At 51.5% G+C, this 16,361-nt stretch overlaps 1 protein-coding gene across 2 annotated transcripts in view; it reads left to right on the top strand.

Annotated features, from left to right (window-relative positions):
• Positions 1-16,361, top strand: part of tmem132e (transmembrane protein 132E) — a 131,872-nt gene that overhangs the window by 89,606 nt on the left and 25,905 nt on the right. For both annotated transcript variants that reach the window (XM_068330616.1, XM_068330615.1), the window contains exons 3-4: positions 10,354-10,494; positions 14,818-15,010. In XM_068330616.1, the coding sequence (XP_068186717.1) occupies positions 10,354-10,494; positions 14,818-15,010 (334 nt within the window). The remainder of the gene's footprint in view (positions 1-10,353; positions 10,495-14,817; positions 15,011-16,361) is intronic.

Raw genomic sequence — 16,361 nt, 5'->3', positions numbered from 1 at the left:
GCCTCCTGATCCAGCTTCCTGTTCCGGTTCTCCACCACTTCCTGTCCGGGTCGTGGTCTTCCCGTTCCGGTTGGTGTTTTACGGTTCAGCGGTCGCTCCCATCGTCGGGGTCGACTCCAATTACATCCCATCAGCCTCGGCTCCCACGAACGGTAGAACCGATAACCATCTGGAGCGCCGGGCGTTCCTCCGCCGTCCCGATCCGATCTGAGTCCAGAGTCGGAGCTAAATGAGGAAAAACCGGGCGACTCCGGTCCAGAAGGCAGATTAATCTTACTCGGAGCGGACGAGTCTTTTTTAAAGACCCCATCATTTCTCAAACTCAGAACCAGAGCGCCGGACGATTCATCATCTCCACCCGGATCACCTTTGCCCCGCCCGTTCCCCACCCCGCCTGCTGCCCTCAGCGGCGCTAGAACCTCAAGATACCAGCTGAACATCACCCGAGAACGCATCTCGTTCTTTACCACGTGTTGGTGGATGGATACGACATCAGTGAGACCGGATCTCGCTCCAGCGTTTGTCTTCTCTTTGCAAAGCATTGTGGGGAGTCAGGATCTGCAAGCAGCTAAAGGTCAGGCGGTCTCTTCCTGTTAGTCCTCTGGTAGCCGGGTTGTTCCATCAGCCGTCGCCGCTCCACAAACGCCGTCCTCATGAAGGCCGTTATTGGTGGAGCTGATATTATCTCTGCTGATCAAAGTGTTATGGCCTCATATTCTGGCGGTAATGGCGGTGATACGCGAGCTTTCCAGCAGCGGCTCATTGGCTCGTCTTGCTGGAGTTTTACCACCAACTATTCAGCAGGATTATTTCCCCGGGGACCTCCTGCAGAGGCCAAGTGACATTTAGGCGCCGCGGCCAAATGGGCGCGAGCCGGCGCTGCGTCAGCCAACATTTGGTGGTAAAAGTAAGGGTTGGAAATGAGCTCCGAGCCGCTGCATATGTCAGAGAGCAGCGCCGGCGGCCGGCGCACAAACAGCCGGTGGTTGATTACTCCTCGCTGCTTCATAACCGTCACACTTTTAGAGTTTGGCAGTTTCTTTACGGCGGCGGCGTCGGGTTGTTTACCGCACGCATTTCAGCCGTGTTACCCCAGTCGAGGTCGGCCCTTTGCGTTTCGCAGTTACCCTTCAGCAAAGCCCCCGAAACGGTCACCGTAAACCTCTGGCCTCAGAGAGTCAGATGGAGGCGGAGCCACTTTCTTCTATCCCGAGGTATCAGGAAGTAGCTTAGCCTCCAATGCGAGTGTTGACGGCAGTGCCAGGAAGCCGGCCCCCGGGAAGCGGCGGTATGACTTCGCTCCACGAGGCGACGTGGAGTTCCCTTCATCTCTTTATTTAGCGTCGCGATGCGACGAACGGCTCCTGACTGGAGGCGCAGTCGGTTTGCTCATTTGGCAGCGCCAGCCAATTAGAGCGTCCGGGTGGGGAGAGCGAGACGGCAAGGGCGAGGAGCGCGGAGCGCGGAGGGAACTGGAGCGGAGACATTTAAATGCAGCCGGGGGAAGCGCGTTAAGGTGGGGGTGACGTGAGGACGGGTTGGTGGGCGGGGCAATGATGACACGCTCAGCGTCATGTGAGGCGATTGGTTTTACTTCCTGGTTTTGTGAGATGGGCGGAGTTAGGATGGCTAACTTCCGTGTCAATTAGCTGATTTGATCGTACTTCCTGGTCCGTTTCTGTTGGGTCGTGACCTGAGTCAGATGATTGTGAAGCTCATGCTCGTTAGCGTGCTAAGCTAACGCTGTTCAACACTGAAATTCACCTCATTATGGTCAAAACAATGTTTCTGACCTCTGATTACATAATGATGTCATAAACATCAATGCGAGAAAACATGCTAACATTAGCATTTTCTAAGCATTAGCTATAGACATGCTAACATTCTGTCTAAACGTCTTCATCGTCTGATGAAGACGAGGGTTCTGGTCAGAATCTCGTCTTCATCCAGTCGAGTCCAAACGGGTTTCAATCCTGTGATCTTCAGGAACCCAAATCGGAGGGAATCTTCGTCGTTGCGCGCCGCTCCTCATCCTCCACGCGCTCAGCATGCAGAGGAGCGAATCTGATGTTTCATCGATTTTCAAAAGTGCTCAACCTGACATTTATATCTTGTGGAAATTAATCTGGCACCATTGTTTCTGCTCTTTGGTGAAAGGGCAGAGAACCGAGAGACGGAGGGAGAAGTTATAGAAACCCAACAATAACGCAATTTAAATTAGACCCCTCCCTCATGTCGACGGCGGTGATGACTGATGGCGCTCCGCCGCACGATGAAGCATCATTGCTAGCGTCATCGCTAGCATAGCTGAACCAACAGGAGCTTTGATGTCAGGAGGGTCGGCTTTGGTGTCGGCCTGTGCCTCCTTCACGGCGCGACGGAGGAAGAGGAGGAGACGCGTCTGCGAGAGGAAGATCGTGAAAGATTTCATCCTGATGAGGAATGGTCTGTTTTTGCTATTAGCATAATAGCAGCCGTCTGCTGCTCCACACGCGTGTCCTGCTCTAATCTGTGGATGTAAATACCAGCTGTTAGCGTGACATAAAGGTCGACGCGGTCGGAGGAACGTCTTCATCAGGAGGATCCGCGTCAGGAGAACCAGGAAGGACGGAGGTCTGGTCTTCACCCAGGAAGATGTTGGCAGGATGGTTTTTGTCCAATTAGCAGAGAGAGCTTTAGCTAAGCTAGCCACCGCTAACCGGAGCCATCGCAGACGTTGGAGAGTCGGGGGAACGGAGCCATGGCGCCGCCTCAACCCCACGGCTGGCGGTCGGGAGTCACCATGGAAACCAGACTCATCTGGTTAGCATAGCTTCTGGTTAGCTTAGCCTCTGATTAGCATAGCCTCTGATTTGTGTAGCCTCTGGTTAGCTTAGCCTCCCACACTCTAAGACGCCTGTTTGGGCTGTCAGGCTAACAGGAAGGCATCCTAGACTCCGCCTGCAGAGCCCTAAAGCTCCGCCCACAAGCCACTGAGGGCGTGAGGGTGGGATTTCATCCGCCTTCCGCGACAACGTCCGTCTGCGATGCAATTATGACCACCTTAACCCTTTAGTATCTGTTTAAATCTGAGTTTTCTAGCGGGTTCAGTTGAACCCAAAGAAAACCGGCGGACCCGTCTGGTTCTGCTGGTTCCTTCACATCTTCAGACTAAATTACCCATAAAGCAGCGTTTGTAGCTTAACTCCTGCGTCTCCATCGGTGGGTGATGTGATCATTACTCCACCTTGCTGTCGGCGGAAGGCGGCGGCGGTGTGAAGGGACGCCATCACGCCGTTTGTCTCTAATGAGATGTCCACAGGGAGGCCGTTCGGCGTGTGGGAGGTTGTTTCTCCCTAATTGACTAAAAGTTAGAAGTTAGCGACTGATTCCCCCCCCCGCCGACTACCGGCGGAGGTGTGGGGTCGCCGGTGTCGCGCTCCCCCTCCACCTGACTGTAACACCTCCAGGTTTCTTCACTCGAACACGAGTCGCTTGGTGTGGACCGTCAGGTGGGAACGGAGCCGCCGGCCAGAGGAGCGTCAGGTACCAGAGTAAAACGTCCACCAGTCGTCTAAAGCGACCCGGCGCCGCAGCAGGGATGTAACCAGCATGAGAGCAATACAGACAGGAAGTAGAGGTGTTTAAAAAAGACAACGTCATTAAAAACCCCGTTGGCGTCCCAGAGACTCTGATCAGGAGAGTCGAGTGTCGTCTGCATATCGACAAACATCCACAGAGAAACTTTTCCTCGTTGTTAATTGTCTTTAACGTACGAACGCGTCGATACCGTACGCGCATTCTATTGGCTGACGGCATCGGGAGGTAAATAAATATTATTTAAAGTAAGTAAACAAATAAACATTTCGTCGCTGAATCGTGGAATATTGTTGAAAGGACAGGAAGTGCTGGTTGTTTAGCTTCATTCTGGTTGTGTTGTCGTCGGTGATTCTCGCCTCGACTCAGACTGAACGCTCAGGCCGGGTCTCTGGCAGCCGATTCGTTGGAACATGTCGGCGGCAGGAATGCGACGCCACGGGTAAAATGATGAGGAGCGGAATGCTAAGAAGACGACGCTCCGAGGACAAAAAAGGCTCGTGGTTTGTGAGTCGTCTCTCTTCACGCCTGAAATCAGTGTCAATCAGATCCAGGAACGCGTTTGAACTGACGCCTGATCCACTTCCTGTTTTTAAATCTTTATTGACAGGGAAGCCGAATCTTTTCCCGATACTTTCTCGGGACTAATTTTTCTGAACACATCGTCTAAAATCACGCCAATCCTCGAAGCATCAACGCAACCGAACGGACTTGGCGGCGGATACGAGATGATCCTCTTCAGGAGGAAGTCGTGGAGACGTGACAGGAAGTTGTGGAGGAAACCGACTCACCTGGAGACCGCCCAGAATATTCCGTCTGGCGGGAAGCGGCGTCTCCGCGGGAACGCGGTTCTTCTGTAGCGCCGTCTCTCCTCCTGTCTGCCATCTTTTTTCGGTTCCACGTGAAATGAAGTCGAGATCGTTTGTTCTCCTTCAGTCGTGTTCCGGAGCCTCAAAGCGTCTCGGCGACGTTCCGGACAGTTTCTCCGGCTCCAGGAAAGATTGTTGGCGCCTTCAGGCTCCGCCTCCCGCTTCCTCTCTTCAGGGACGCGCGGCTGTCAACCCGTTTGAAACGAGCGTCTGAGCAACAAGTCGATCCTCCGCCAACAGGAAGTAAAGACGGTTCAGAAGGCGCCGCGTGGCGGATGTGTCGGGGGCGTCCTCCGCCGTCATTTGTTTGTGGGATAACTGACATCGCTGAGAACGCCGCCGCCCCCAAACCCGACGGAGGAGGTTTGTTTAGATTATTGAAGACGCTCGAATAATCAATCCAAGGAAAGGAGGACAAATAAACCTTTACCACAGAAAGTAGTCCCTCTAGGGTCACATGACCCGAATCACAGGAAGTTCACTTTGCAGCAGCTCATCTGTCAGCTGTCCGCCAACACGTGGTAAAGAACGAGATGCGGTCTCACTGATGTCGTATCCATCCGCCAACACGTGGTAAAGAACGAGATGCGGTCTCACTGATGTCGTATCCATCCGCCAACACGTGGTAAAGAACGAGATCCGGTCTCACTGATGTATCCATCCGCAAACACGTGGTAAAGAACGAGATGCGGTCTCTCTGATGTCGTATCCATCCGCCAACACGCGGTAAAGAACGAGATGCGGTATCACTGATGTATCCATCCGCCAGCTAGTGGTGGTGTCTTGAAGTTCAACTCGTATCTCAAATAACTACCGCGTAACACACACACACACACACACACACACACACACACACACACACACACACACACACACACACACACACACACACACACACACACACACACACGCATCAAAGCGATTGAATCGCCTGCTCCTGTTTCTCACTGGATGGGGGGGTGGAGGGGGGTTTCCCCGGAGACGGATGGCGTTTCTTTGACTCCAGCCTCAGCGTGGACGGCGGTCCCGGGAGGAGCTAGTTTTACTCGCCGTCGTCCAATCTGAAACCGAAGCTCCTCGAGGGGGGGGCACAGATCATCAGGCATGCTGATGACCCACCCCCCACCCCCCTCGCCTGAAGGAAGACTTGATTTCTCTGGTTTCTACCTTCACAAATCTACTTCCTGTAACCCCGCCTCACCTCGTCCAATCAGGGCGCAGCACTCGGTCCTGCTGGCAGGTCTGAGCGCCGCTCGTCTGATCGGATAAATTGGACGAAGCTTTTTCCCCGATTGCCTCCTCAGAAAGGTTCTGGCTCACCCGAGGGTTCCCCCCGCTCGCGGCGCCGGCCAACGCCACTCAGAATAATTGTCCACGGAAAAGGAGGCGGGAGTCACACGAGGTTGAGAGGACCGGGTCAAAGGTCGCAGGAGAGCGGCGAGGGGAAACGCTCCGGCGACAAAATCACTTTACGTCAGACGTGTGGGTTTAGTCATGCTTTTATTTTGAAAAGGTCATGTTTTTCACAAGTATTCCTTAAATGGAAACGATTTGAAGTATTAAGGAACAAAAGGCGTTTATTCATCAGAGAACTTTACTTTCTAAAGCTCACCTGAAAAGAAAATTGAATGTTTTTATTTCATTTAATTTGAAATCCTTGACAGAATTGAGATTTTTTTCACCTCGTGTTCAGAATCCTTCATCTCTGGTCACTACTGGTCACTACTGGTCACTACTGGTCACTACTGGTCACTACTTTGATCCAGACTGGAGAACAGAGATCCATACGTTCTCCTTTCAGATGTAATCATTCAGTTAAAGGTGTGATCGACCAATCACAACGATCGTTTCACTTCCTGTTTAAACGCGTCGATAGAAGCCGATCGATCGGCGTAATTAACCGTGTGACGATCGTCCTTCTCCTCAGCCCCGCCCATCCAGATGAAGCCCCACCCACTCAGACTCGAAAGCATCCGAATCGCCATGGCGACGGCGTCCTTGCTAGAGGATTTCCACACTAGTGGCAGTTAGGATGTCGGTTTGTCGCCACTGGGGCCCTGGCCCCGCCCCCCTCCCCTGGCCCCGCCCCCCTACCCCCCTCATTTGTTTACCAGGCGCCAAAACGTGGAAAAAATCTCCTCTTTCAAATCAGAGGCTGGAAATCAATGAAGGCAAACGCCGGTGCTGATTGGCCACTCCATCAGCGCAGATTGCTCTCTGCTGGGGGGGGGGGTGACGGGGGGGGGGGGGCTTTTAAACGGCTAAACCCTCAGAGTTGGAAAAAAAACCCCAGCCCCCCCCCAGGACGGCGCCGCCTCGCCGCTCGAGTGTAATTGAGTTTTTCAGCGAAGAGACAAATCCAGAATTCTATCGTTTAGGTCGTTTCCATGGCAACAGACGGCTGATGTTTGTTTTCTGTGTTTTTCTGGAGGCTGAATTGAGTTTGATGACATCACAAAGCCCCTCCTCCTCCTCCTCCTCGTCTTTCATTCCGTTCAGTCTGACCACACCCCCCCACCCCATTGGCTGAACCCCGTCACATGACCTGTCCTCACTCGATGCTCCAACGCGACAGGAAGTCACAACACGCCGCCACTTCCTGTCACGTCTTCATTCGCCATCATCTGTTGATTGATGTTGGCGTTTCTCCGCCTCGTTGGGGGGGGCGTTCCGTTAATCAGAAGCGACACTTGGCCATCCTTCGCCGCTCCAATGGAAATCATCAACAGCTTGGATGTGAAATATCACGTGTGTGATGTCATCACGGCGCCCAATCCGTGGGACCTGCGTCCGACGCTGAAATGACGCGGCTGCTTCAGACGTGTAGTTTCTTTGCTCCCCTGAGGGGGAGGAGCCCCTCAGCGTGACCGACGCCTTCAGGAGGTGACGGTAGAGACATCTCCCACGATGCACCTCTGTCACGCGTGTCAGCGTGGCGAAGACGATGATGATGATCGTGTTCAGACATGTTTCCCCTCAGTGGAGTTCCTTTTCTCCTCCTCGCCTCCCGGCGCTGCACGAAGCCACCGCCACACGTACAAACATGCTAGCCCCGCCCTTTCACCGCTGATGCGCCGCCTCCTCTCTCCTCTCCGTCGCCCGACGTCAAACTCAAGGAAACTCGGAGGACGTTTTGGACGTTAGCGAGCAGGAAAACGCCGTTCCGCCTCGTAGAAGTGGCATTTATCACGTTAGCGCGCGGCACGCTTCCAGCTAGCGCGAATAAATCAGCAGAAACCAGCAGCGGCGGTTTGTAATCAGCGCCGCCATATTTCCCAGGCTCCTCGTATCCTAATTCTGGGGGCCTCCACTAAAAAGATTCACCCCCCCCAGTCTGGCTCTGCAGCTGCTGAGGAAAAAAAACGTGGCGCCGTTGGAGACGTTAGCGCGCTGGGACGTTAGCACGCCGAGACGTTAGCACGCTGAGACATTAGCATGCGCAGGCGAACGCCGGGGATGATTGATAAGATATCGACTCATCATCCAGGAAGAAGGAGGAGTTTGGAAGCAGTGCTAGCAAGTTAGCCACAGATTAGCGCCACCTGTTAGGCCCCGCCTCCTCAAACGCATCACAGGGAATGACTCTTGTCGCGGCCCGGCTGCTTTAATTCTGGATGGAGCGTCACATGTTTGTTCTCTTCTTCTACAACCAATCAGGTGTCTCCACATAGAGCACCACCATTTGCATTATGGGTAAAAATAAGTCTTATCCTCGTTTTGACTGCAGTGACATCATCACTGTTTCCTCCGCCCCGTTTTGAGTTCGGGGGCGTGGCTGTTTCTCATTCGCGATGCTCTTTCGTGAATCTGCATTAACGGCTATGGGAAGGGGGCGTGGCTTCCGTGGCGTTCCACAGGGAGCGTCTGATTGGACCCGATGAAGGCTGCCATCACCCCACCAGAACGTGTCGCTGGTGCTTTCGGGAGCGCCGCTAATCATTAGCATCTGGGTCACCTCAGAGCGTCTGAGGGCATCATCCGACATCAAAGCCGCCGCCGTCACGCCGCTCCGTTTCATCTCCGGCGACGGCGGCGGATCATGACCGCAGGATCCGACGACGGGGAACCGGGACACGCGCAATCGGGAGAAACAAAAGAGCAACGTGTTTACTTCAGAGCGGCGGGGTGGGAGGAGCTTCAAGAGGTCGTCTCAGTTCAGAGGGGCTTCTGGGAAAAGAGAATTTATTCTCAAATCATCTTCAAGTTCGGAAAATTAATGCGAAATTAAATATTAAAGCCGCCACCGCGACGGATTCCTCTGGTCCGGGTCGGGTCTGGAGGCATCGACCGGACTGAGCCGGATCGGAGGGGGAGGAGGCCGTCAACAACAACAACAACAACAACAACAACAACAACAACCGCGTCGCTCCAAACATTTAGTTTTGTAACTACCACAGAATTTATAATCCCCCAAGATGCAATTGTTAGCCACTGTTAGCCCGCAGTCACTCCTGTTAGCACATCTGGTGGCTAACAGGAAAGCTAAGAAGCTTGCATAAAAAAACATCAAAGTCAATCAATCAGCAGCTGGATGTCCCAGAATGCTAGCATGTTGACATCAACCAATGCTAACACATTAGCATATCAAGAACGACTAATGACGACATGCTAGTCTGCTTGAAAGCAGCTACGCTAACATGGTAGCCTGTTGAAAATCCCCAATGCTAACATGCGAGCATGTTGGACTCAACTAATGCTAACACACAAGCATGTCCACAACGACTAATCACGACATGCTAACCTGCTGAAACAGCTATGCTAACAGGCTAGCATGTTGAAACATCCTGTATCTTTTAAAGCAACAGTTTTATTCGTGTTAAAACACGTTATGATGTCACACATAAACTGATAGCAGAATGCTAACCGGTTTGTGTCATGTTAGCATCCTGGTAGCATCCTGATTGTTGGCAGGCCTGCTTCTGATTGGTCGCAGTGATTGTTGACATGTTTACTTGTTTAGAATGTTTACATACATTTAAATAGAAGCTACATCTGTAAAGGGGGGGTCTCCCTGTTTCCATGGCAACCCATTCACTGAAGTTATGGGGTGTAATAGAGAGCAGAGAGTCGTAGACGGAGATGAAGAGTCCCTCTACTCAATTCCATCCTGATGATGAAGTCAGGTGACGCGTCATCGTTTCCTGATCGCCTGGCAACACCTGGAGAAGGCGGAGCCTCCGTCTAGACACACCTGTAACCAATCAGGACTGACGAAGAGGAGCGAAGGCTCCGGCTGAAGTCAGATGACATCGTGGATGGATGGGCGGCAGCGTTTAGCGCTGGTTAGCGAAGCGACGGGAAAGCTTCCACGTTTTTATTGGTCAGAGAAGATCCCGCCCTCCAGGGGGCAGTCCTAAGGTGGGCGTTTCCGCTTCTTCTGTGGAGATGAAGGCAGACAAACAAAAGGCAGATCATGCTAACCCTCAGTTTCAGGCTAACCAACATGCTAACCATCAGGCTAACAGTCATGCTGAAACATTTGTGTTTGTGTGACTTTTGTGGCTCAACAGGAATTTTATGGTGTTTATTTTGTTTCCATGGCGACATGTTGGACCGTCTCCATGGTGACTGTATAATTACTCACATCATCCACATATTAAACACATCAGCACATTAGTTGGACATCGTCGTGACGACACTGCCCCCGCTGATGTCCAGCGGTACTGCAGCTTGTGTGTTTCTTAGCTTAGCTCCGATGCTAATTCGACAGCCAAATGCTAAATAAGCAGCGAAGCATACATAATGTTACTAACAGGAAGTGTCTCATTAGCTTTCTTCCAGGCGCTAATGGATCACTTCCTGTTCCATCCATCTCCGTTATTGATCCACCCTTCCGCCATGTGGGAGGTATGACCTTTGACCTCATTTATAAAACTGACATCCTCTCTTTTCCCGCCTTCTCCTGCAGGGTGAAGGCGAAGAAGGGCGTGACCCTGCTGCAGACGCAGTCCAGGAACGCCCAGTGGAAGGTGGACTGGGAGGTGCAGTCCGGCGCCAAACACTCCATCACCACCATCGACGTGACCAAGAACAAAGGCGTGAGGCAGGGGTGAGCGCGCCGCGCCGCCGCAGGCTGCATGCGCTCCGGTGTTTGTTTTCCTCATCAACCAAACGGTTTGGTTGTGTTGCCGGCGTCGTCTCCCTCGGTGATTAAAGGTGGTCTTTAAACCCCCACCCCCACCCCCCGGAGCTGCAGCAGATAAAGCACGGCGCCGACTTCCTCTTTACGGCGCTCAATCTCCGCGCTACATCTGCTGCTAATTCAGTGGCGGTGGAGTGATGAGGTAGACGCCGTTAAAATACCTCAGAGGGGAGGCGGCGGCTAACAGCAGCAATTACGCCAAAAAACACCGGCGGCGTCCGGAGGCGCCGAGGATGCTACTTCAGGCGCGTCAGGCGGATGTTTGATCCGTCTGTTGAAACAAAAATCTTATTTCACTGGATGAGTTTGAACAGCAGCGGCACATGTCTGGGGTTAGCTGCTGTTAGCAATGATAGCACAGATTAGCTAGGCTAATCAACTATTATTATTAGCAATGATACAGAAAAGTAGCCAAAATTGCAAATTGTAGGAGAAATTAGCTGTTATTAGCAATGATAAGTGAAAATAGCTAATATTCAATGTAATATGCTAACATTAGCAATGGTAGGTTTCAATAGCTATTATTATCAATGAAATGTGAAGTTGGCTAATATTAGCAATGTTAGCGATTGTAGGTGAAATTAGTTGTTATGTACAAGGATAAGTCAAATTAGCTACCGTCTGTTAGCTCATCAGCTAACGAGAAGGCAGGAGGCACTCTGCTGCTACATTTAGCGACCCGTGTCGTTTCCCCCATGATATCACCATGAGGGGCGTGTCCAGCGGGGGGCGGGGTCCAGGCGTCGCGCTGCATTGCATCAGAATCAATGGATTTATTCAGCGTCTCTTTTTCTTTTTAACGTGTCGCCTGAACGCAGCCTGGAAGCCCGTTAGCATGAGGACGCGCCGCGGGCTTCCTGGTGTGACGGAATCCTCGTGACATCGATTCACGACGCGCCGTTTCCGGTTGTTTGTGAGTCTTTAAGCATAAAAACAGAAATAACACATCAGTAATTTGAAATTTTGCGCCTTTATCTGTTTCAGAAATGTTTTGTTTTCTGTTTTTAAAAACGACGCGTCGCGCTTCACGTCTTCTGTTTGTTCCTCGTCTTCGTGGTTGTGTGTCGTCGTTTATCTTGTTGTGTGAGATGTGTGCGTTTCTTTTCATCGGGTTATGCGTTACTTCCTGTACGGCGTCGCGTCGTTGGTTTTTCAATCACTTCCTGCAGGAAGTTTAGAGTTTAAACAAATCTGATTCTGAAAAAACCTTCAGGTTCTGAAAAATAGCTCCACCATCAGCTAACATTAGCATGTCTGGAACCAGCGCTGTGACGAATGTTAGCACATCTGCAGCTAATGTTAGCATGTTTGCATGCAATAAAAATCATGTTGCAACTATAGTTAGCTAACATTAGCATGTCTGTGCTACATCAACATGAAACCATTAGCTCGTTGAATTTGTTTTTGTTCCTGTTCTGGACATATTAGCTTAGCGTTAGCCTCAGCACACAGCCAGCCACTGACTCCATCTGAACTTCCTTAGCAACATGCTAACAGCGTATCCTCTGGTGTTCAGAGTGTTTTTAGCCTCCAGGTGAAGCCCACAGGTTTTTGTTGAACTGGTTTCTCTCTGCAGTGTTTTTTTACGACCTTCCACTGGCCCCTGAACGCAGCATCGACTTCGACCAGAACAGAAGAACTTCTCTGCTTCTGTTTGTTCGTCCCTGAGTCTGAATGCAGTCCATGCAAATTCAAATGTGTGCTTTTTAAGTTCTACTTAAGTTCTGCACAAAGTAGTGATTTGCAGACATTTCAGAACCGACTGTCCTGAAAACACACGAAGCATCGCAGAGTCACAGCGAGGAGGAAACGGCTCGTTTCAGCCAAAGATAACCACAGATGTGTGTGAGGTGTAATACAGCTGTTTGGCACAGCAGGAAGAAGCTGAGATGAAGCTGTAATGAAGCTGAGATGAAACTGAGATTAAGATGTGATGAAGCGGTGAAGCTGAGACGAGGCTGAGATGAACCTGAAATGAAGCTGAGATGAAGCTGAGATGAAGCTGAGATGAAGCTGAGATGAAGCTGTGATGAAGCTGAGATGAAGCTGAGATGAAGCTGTGATGAAGCTGTGATGAAGCTGTGATGAAGCTGAGATGAAGCTGAGATGAAGCTGTGATGAAGCTGTAATGAAGCTGTGATGAAGCTGTGATGAAGCTGAGATGAAGCTGTGATGAAGCTGTGATGAAGCTGAGATGAAGCTGAGATGAAGCTGAGATGAAGCTGTGATGAAGCTGTGATGAAGCTGAGATGAAGCTGTGATGAAGCTGTGATGAAGCTGTGATGAAGCTGAGATGAAGCTGAGATGAAGCTGTGATGAAGCTGAGATGAAGCTGTGATGAAGCTGAGATGAAGCTGAGATGAAGCTGTGATGGGGACTCTGAACAGTAATGACTCCATAAATGCAGAAACTTTTCTTCCCTCTTTAATCTCAGTCACAAGAAACATGACGTTCACTGATCTCATTCAGGTCTGTTTGTCCAAGACTTAAACACACACACACACAGACACACACACACACACACACACACACACAGACACACACACACACACACACACACACACACACACACACACACACACACACACACACACACACACACACACACACACACACACACACACACACACTGATCCGATCCTGTTGGAACATCTGCTTCTATTTACTCAGATTTACCTGAAACTCAGGAAATGACTTCCCTCCAGGCGGCTGCTGATCTCTTCATCTCTTTGTTCTCGTCTTCATCACATCTTCCCGGATGATCCGACGTCTGGATCCGACTCATCGGAGCGACGGAGGCTCCGCCCCCTGATCCGACGCTTTGTCGGGGTTTCAGAAGCGTTTTAATGACACGATTCACACGCGGACGACGTTTGATGACATCATCAAAGAGGAAATTCAGATATTTGGAATCAGACACATTTTATATACATATATTTGTACACATATATATATATATATGTGTGTGTGTGTGTGTGTGTGTGTGTATATGTATATATATATATATACACACAGTATGTGTATATATGTATACATATATATATATATATGATATTTTCGTGTCTCAAAATGATGATGTTTGTTAATTTAAGTGCTTTTTGAACAGCGGGATGCATTCAGGCACATGACAGAGTGTAGGTCATCTGTGTTCTGGCTGGAATCAGAGCCCAGTGCTGAACGACGGCAGCGAGGCGTGAAAACGAAAACATCCCATAATTAATTATTTTCTGACCTTTACAGAAGTAGAAATATGGAAATAAGAGTTTTGAGGTTTGAGAATCTGTTTTTTTCTCCACGGAAGCCGTTCAGCGTGACGTGTGCTGGTGATGCGTTTAAGGTCTGCTCCGGTGGTGGAGCTGCGACAAACACAGCTGGATGGATGTTTGGTTGGATGTAAACGTTTAGCAGCTTCCGGTCGGATTCCACAAACACAGCTGGGAAACGATTCGCTGCCTCGACAGGATGTTTCGCTTTGGAGCTGAAATCAGTTCTGACGTCTGTAAACTTTATATTTTCCACGTCTGAACATCTGGATTGAAGTTTAGAGTCGTTTGACGTCCGTCATCGTCGTGTAAATAAAGTTGTGTTCTGTTTGAAGTCAGCTCCACTGTGAGGTAAACAGGTCAGTGAACGCACCGCGACAGATTTAATTTGCTCCTCCGACGCCGAGACGCATTCAGGTACGGCGTGTTGAATAGGAGGAAAACAGGAGGCGGAGTCACGAAGCAGAAGATGAGCTAACCCTAGCCCCGCCCATTGTCAAAGAGCCATGATTGGTTGATGACCCGCATTGAAAGCATCTGATTAGGAAAAAAAACAGTCCCGCGTACAGGAAGCAGAGCACTTCCTGCAGGAAGCAGAGCACTTCCTCCAGGAAGCAGAGCACTTCCTCCAGGAAGCAGAGCACTTCCTACAGGAAGCAGAGCACTTCCTCCAGGAAGCAGAGCACTTCCTCCAGGAAGCAGAGCACTTTCTCCAGGAAGCAGAGCACTTCCTGCAGGAAGCAGAGCACTTCCTCCAGGAAGCAGACTACTTCCTGCAGGGGTCAGACTACTTCCTGCAAGGGTCAGACTACTTCCTGCGGGGATCAGACTACTTCCTGCAGGGATCAGACTACTTCCTGCGGGGATTAGACTACTTCCTGTGGGCATCAGACTACTTCCTGTAGGGGTCAGACTATTTCCTGCGGGGATCAGACTACTTCCTGCCTGACCCCCCTGTGTGTTTCAGGGACCTCCTGGGGAACGTGGAGCTCCTCCAGCTGGACTTTGAGATGGAGAACTTCACCAGCCTCTCGGTGACGCGACGCATCAACTGGAACATCGACTACCGGGGCCAGGCTCCGCCCCCCGACGCCGAGAAGGTGGTGACGGAGCTGACGGTGGTGCAGCGGGACATCCAGGCCATCATCCCTCTGGCGATGGTGAGACGACCGAACCCGAGACTGATTATTTAACCCCGGTGACGCCGTTTCCCCGTTAGCGTCAGCGCTACAACCTCACCACAGACAGCCGGTGCTTCATTAGAACACATCCCATCAACGCGCCCCCACCCCGCCGCCGCCCCCCCACCGTGACGGTGAGGAATGGCTCCAATCCCACGGCGCTGAAGTGTCTCCTGCTCTTTAAATCGAAGCCCTCGTCTCGTGAAAGGTGATCATTAGTGAAGCCAGTAAACAGATTACAGGAACAAAGAGGAATTAATCAGGCGAGGAGCCCCACCCCCACCGGTGGCGCTCCGAGCCCCGCCCCCTCCACTCGCTCAGGGGGGTAAAGTGGAAAAGCCCACTCGATATTTACTCGTTAAAGTTTACGGCGATTGTAAATAATCTGGAGGGGCGGCTGCAGGTGGCGAGCGCTCTGGAGGCGGGGTTACGGTGAGGACAGAGGGTTTATGGGTAAAGTTCATCGGCGCCGCGCCTCATCAGGAACGATGATATGGTGCGTTCACTGTCCTCTGCCGGAGGTTGTAAAGAACATAAACATCTGCCGCGGTAAAACCGGACGCCGCCGGCTGGCCGGGAGCCACGCCCCTCCCCGGAGGCGGGACCAAGTCCAGACACGCCCCTCCGGTAAAGGAAACTTCCATCAAGCTTTAGTCGTTCGTTTCCACGACGGCAACATCAGGGGTCGTTTTGTGTTTCCAGTGAAACCGTTGTCGTGGGAACGAGGCCCCTCCTCCACGCCACTCCTCATTCGTTGCCATGACGATGCTCTGGTGTGTGATTCCCAACAGCTCATCTGATCTGGGAACAGCAGGGTGATGATGATGATGATGATGATGATGATGATGATGGACATGTGACCCCCCGGCTCCCGTAGAGGGAAGTGGATAATTTAACGGCTGGTTGTTAAATGGGAGGACGGTAACGGTCGCCGTGGCGATGAAGGTTTCCGGTATGGATTCGACCCCCCCAGCAGCTGCTCGTCTCCTCGCAAGGTCGGTGGAACGAAGCACGGTGGCGGCAACATGGCCGCCGCCCATTCTTTAGATCATATGGGGGGGGCGGGGTTTCTGTTTGGACACGCCTGAAAGAGGAGGAGTCTGGAGGCGTTAAGGGTCAACTACGACGCTTCAGGCGCCTCCTGGCGCTTTGATGTGTTGATTTAAAGGACGGTGAGGGGGTGTGGTCAGAGGGCAGGGTCAGGAGGCGGGCCCCCCCCCCCCAAGAAAAGCTCTGTAAATCAAAGGCGGAGCCAGGAGGGATGAAACGAAACGAGGAGGAGGGTGGAGTTAAACCAACCAGGTGGATCGTTACACCCTTCAGACCAGCT

The sequence above is a fragment of the Antennarius striatus genome, chromosome 13 (assembly GCF_040054535.1).
Source record: "Antennarius striatus isolate MH-2024 chromosome 13, ASM4005453v1, whole genome shotgun sequence".
NCBI classification, from domain to species: domain Eukaryota; kingdom Metazoa; phylum Chordata; class Actinopteri; order Lophiiformes; family Antennariidae; genus Antennarius; species Antennarius striatus.
Note: the sequence above shows the minus strand (reverse complement) of the source record. Positions and strands in the feature narration are given on the sequence as shown.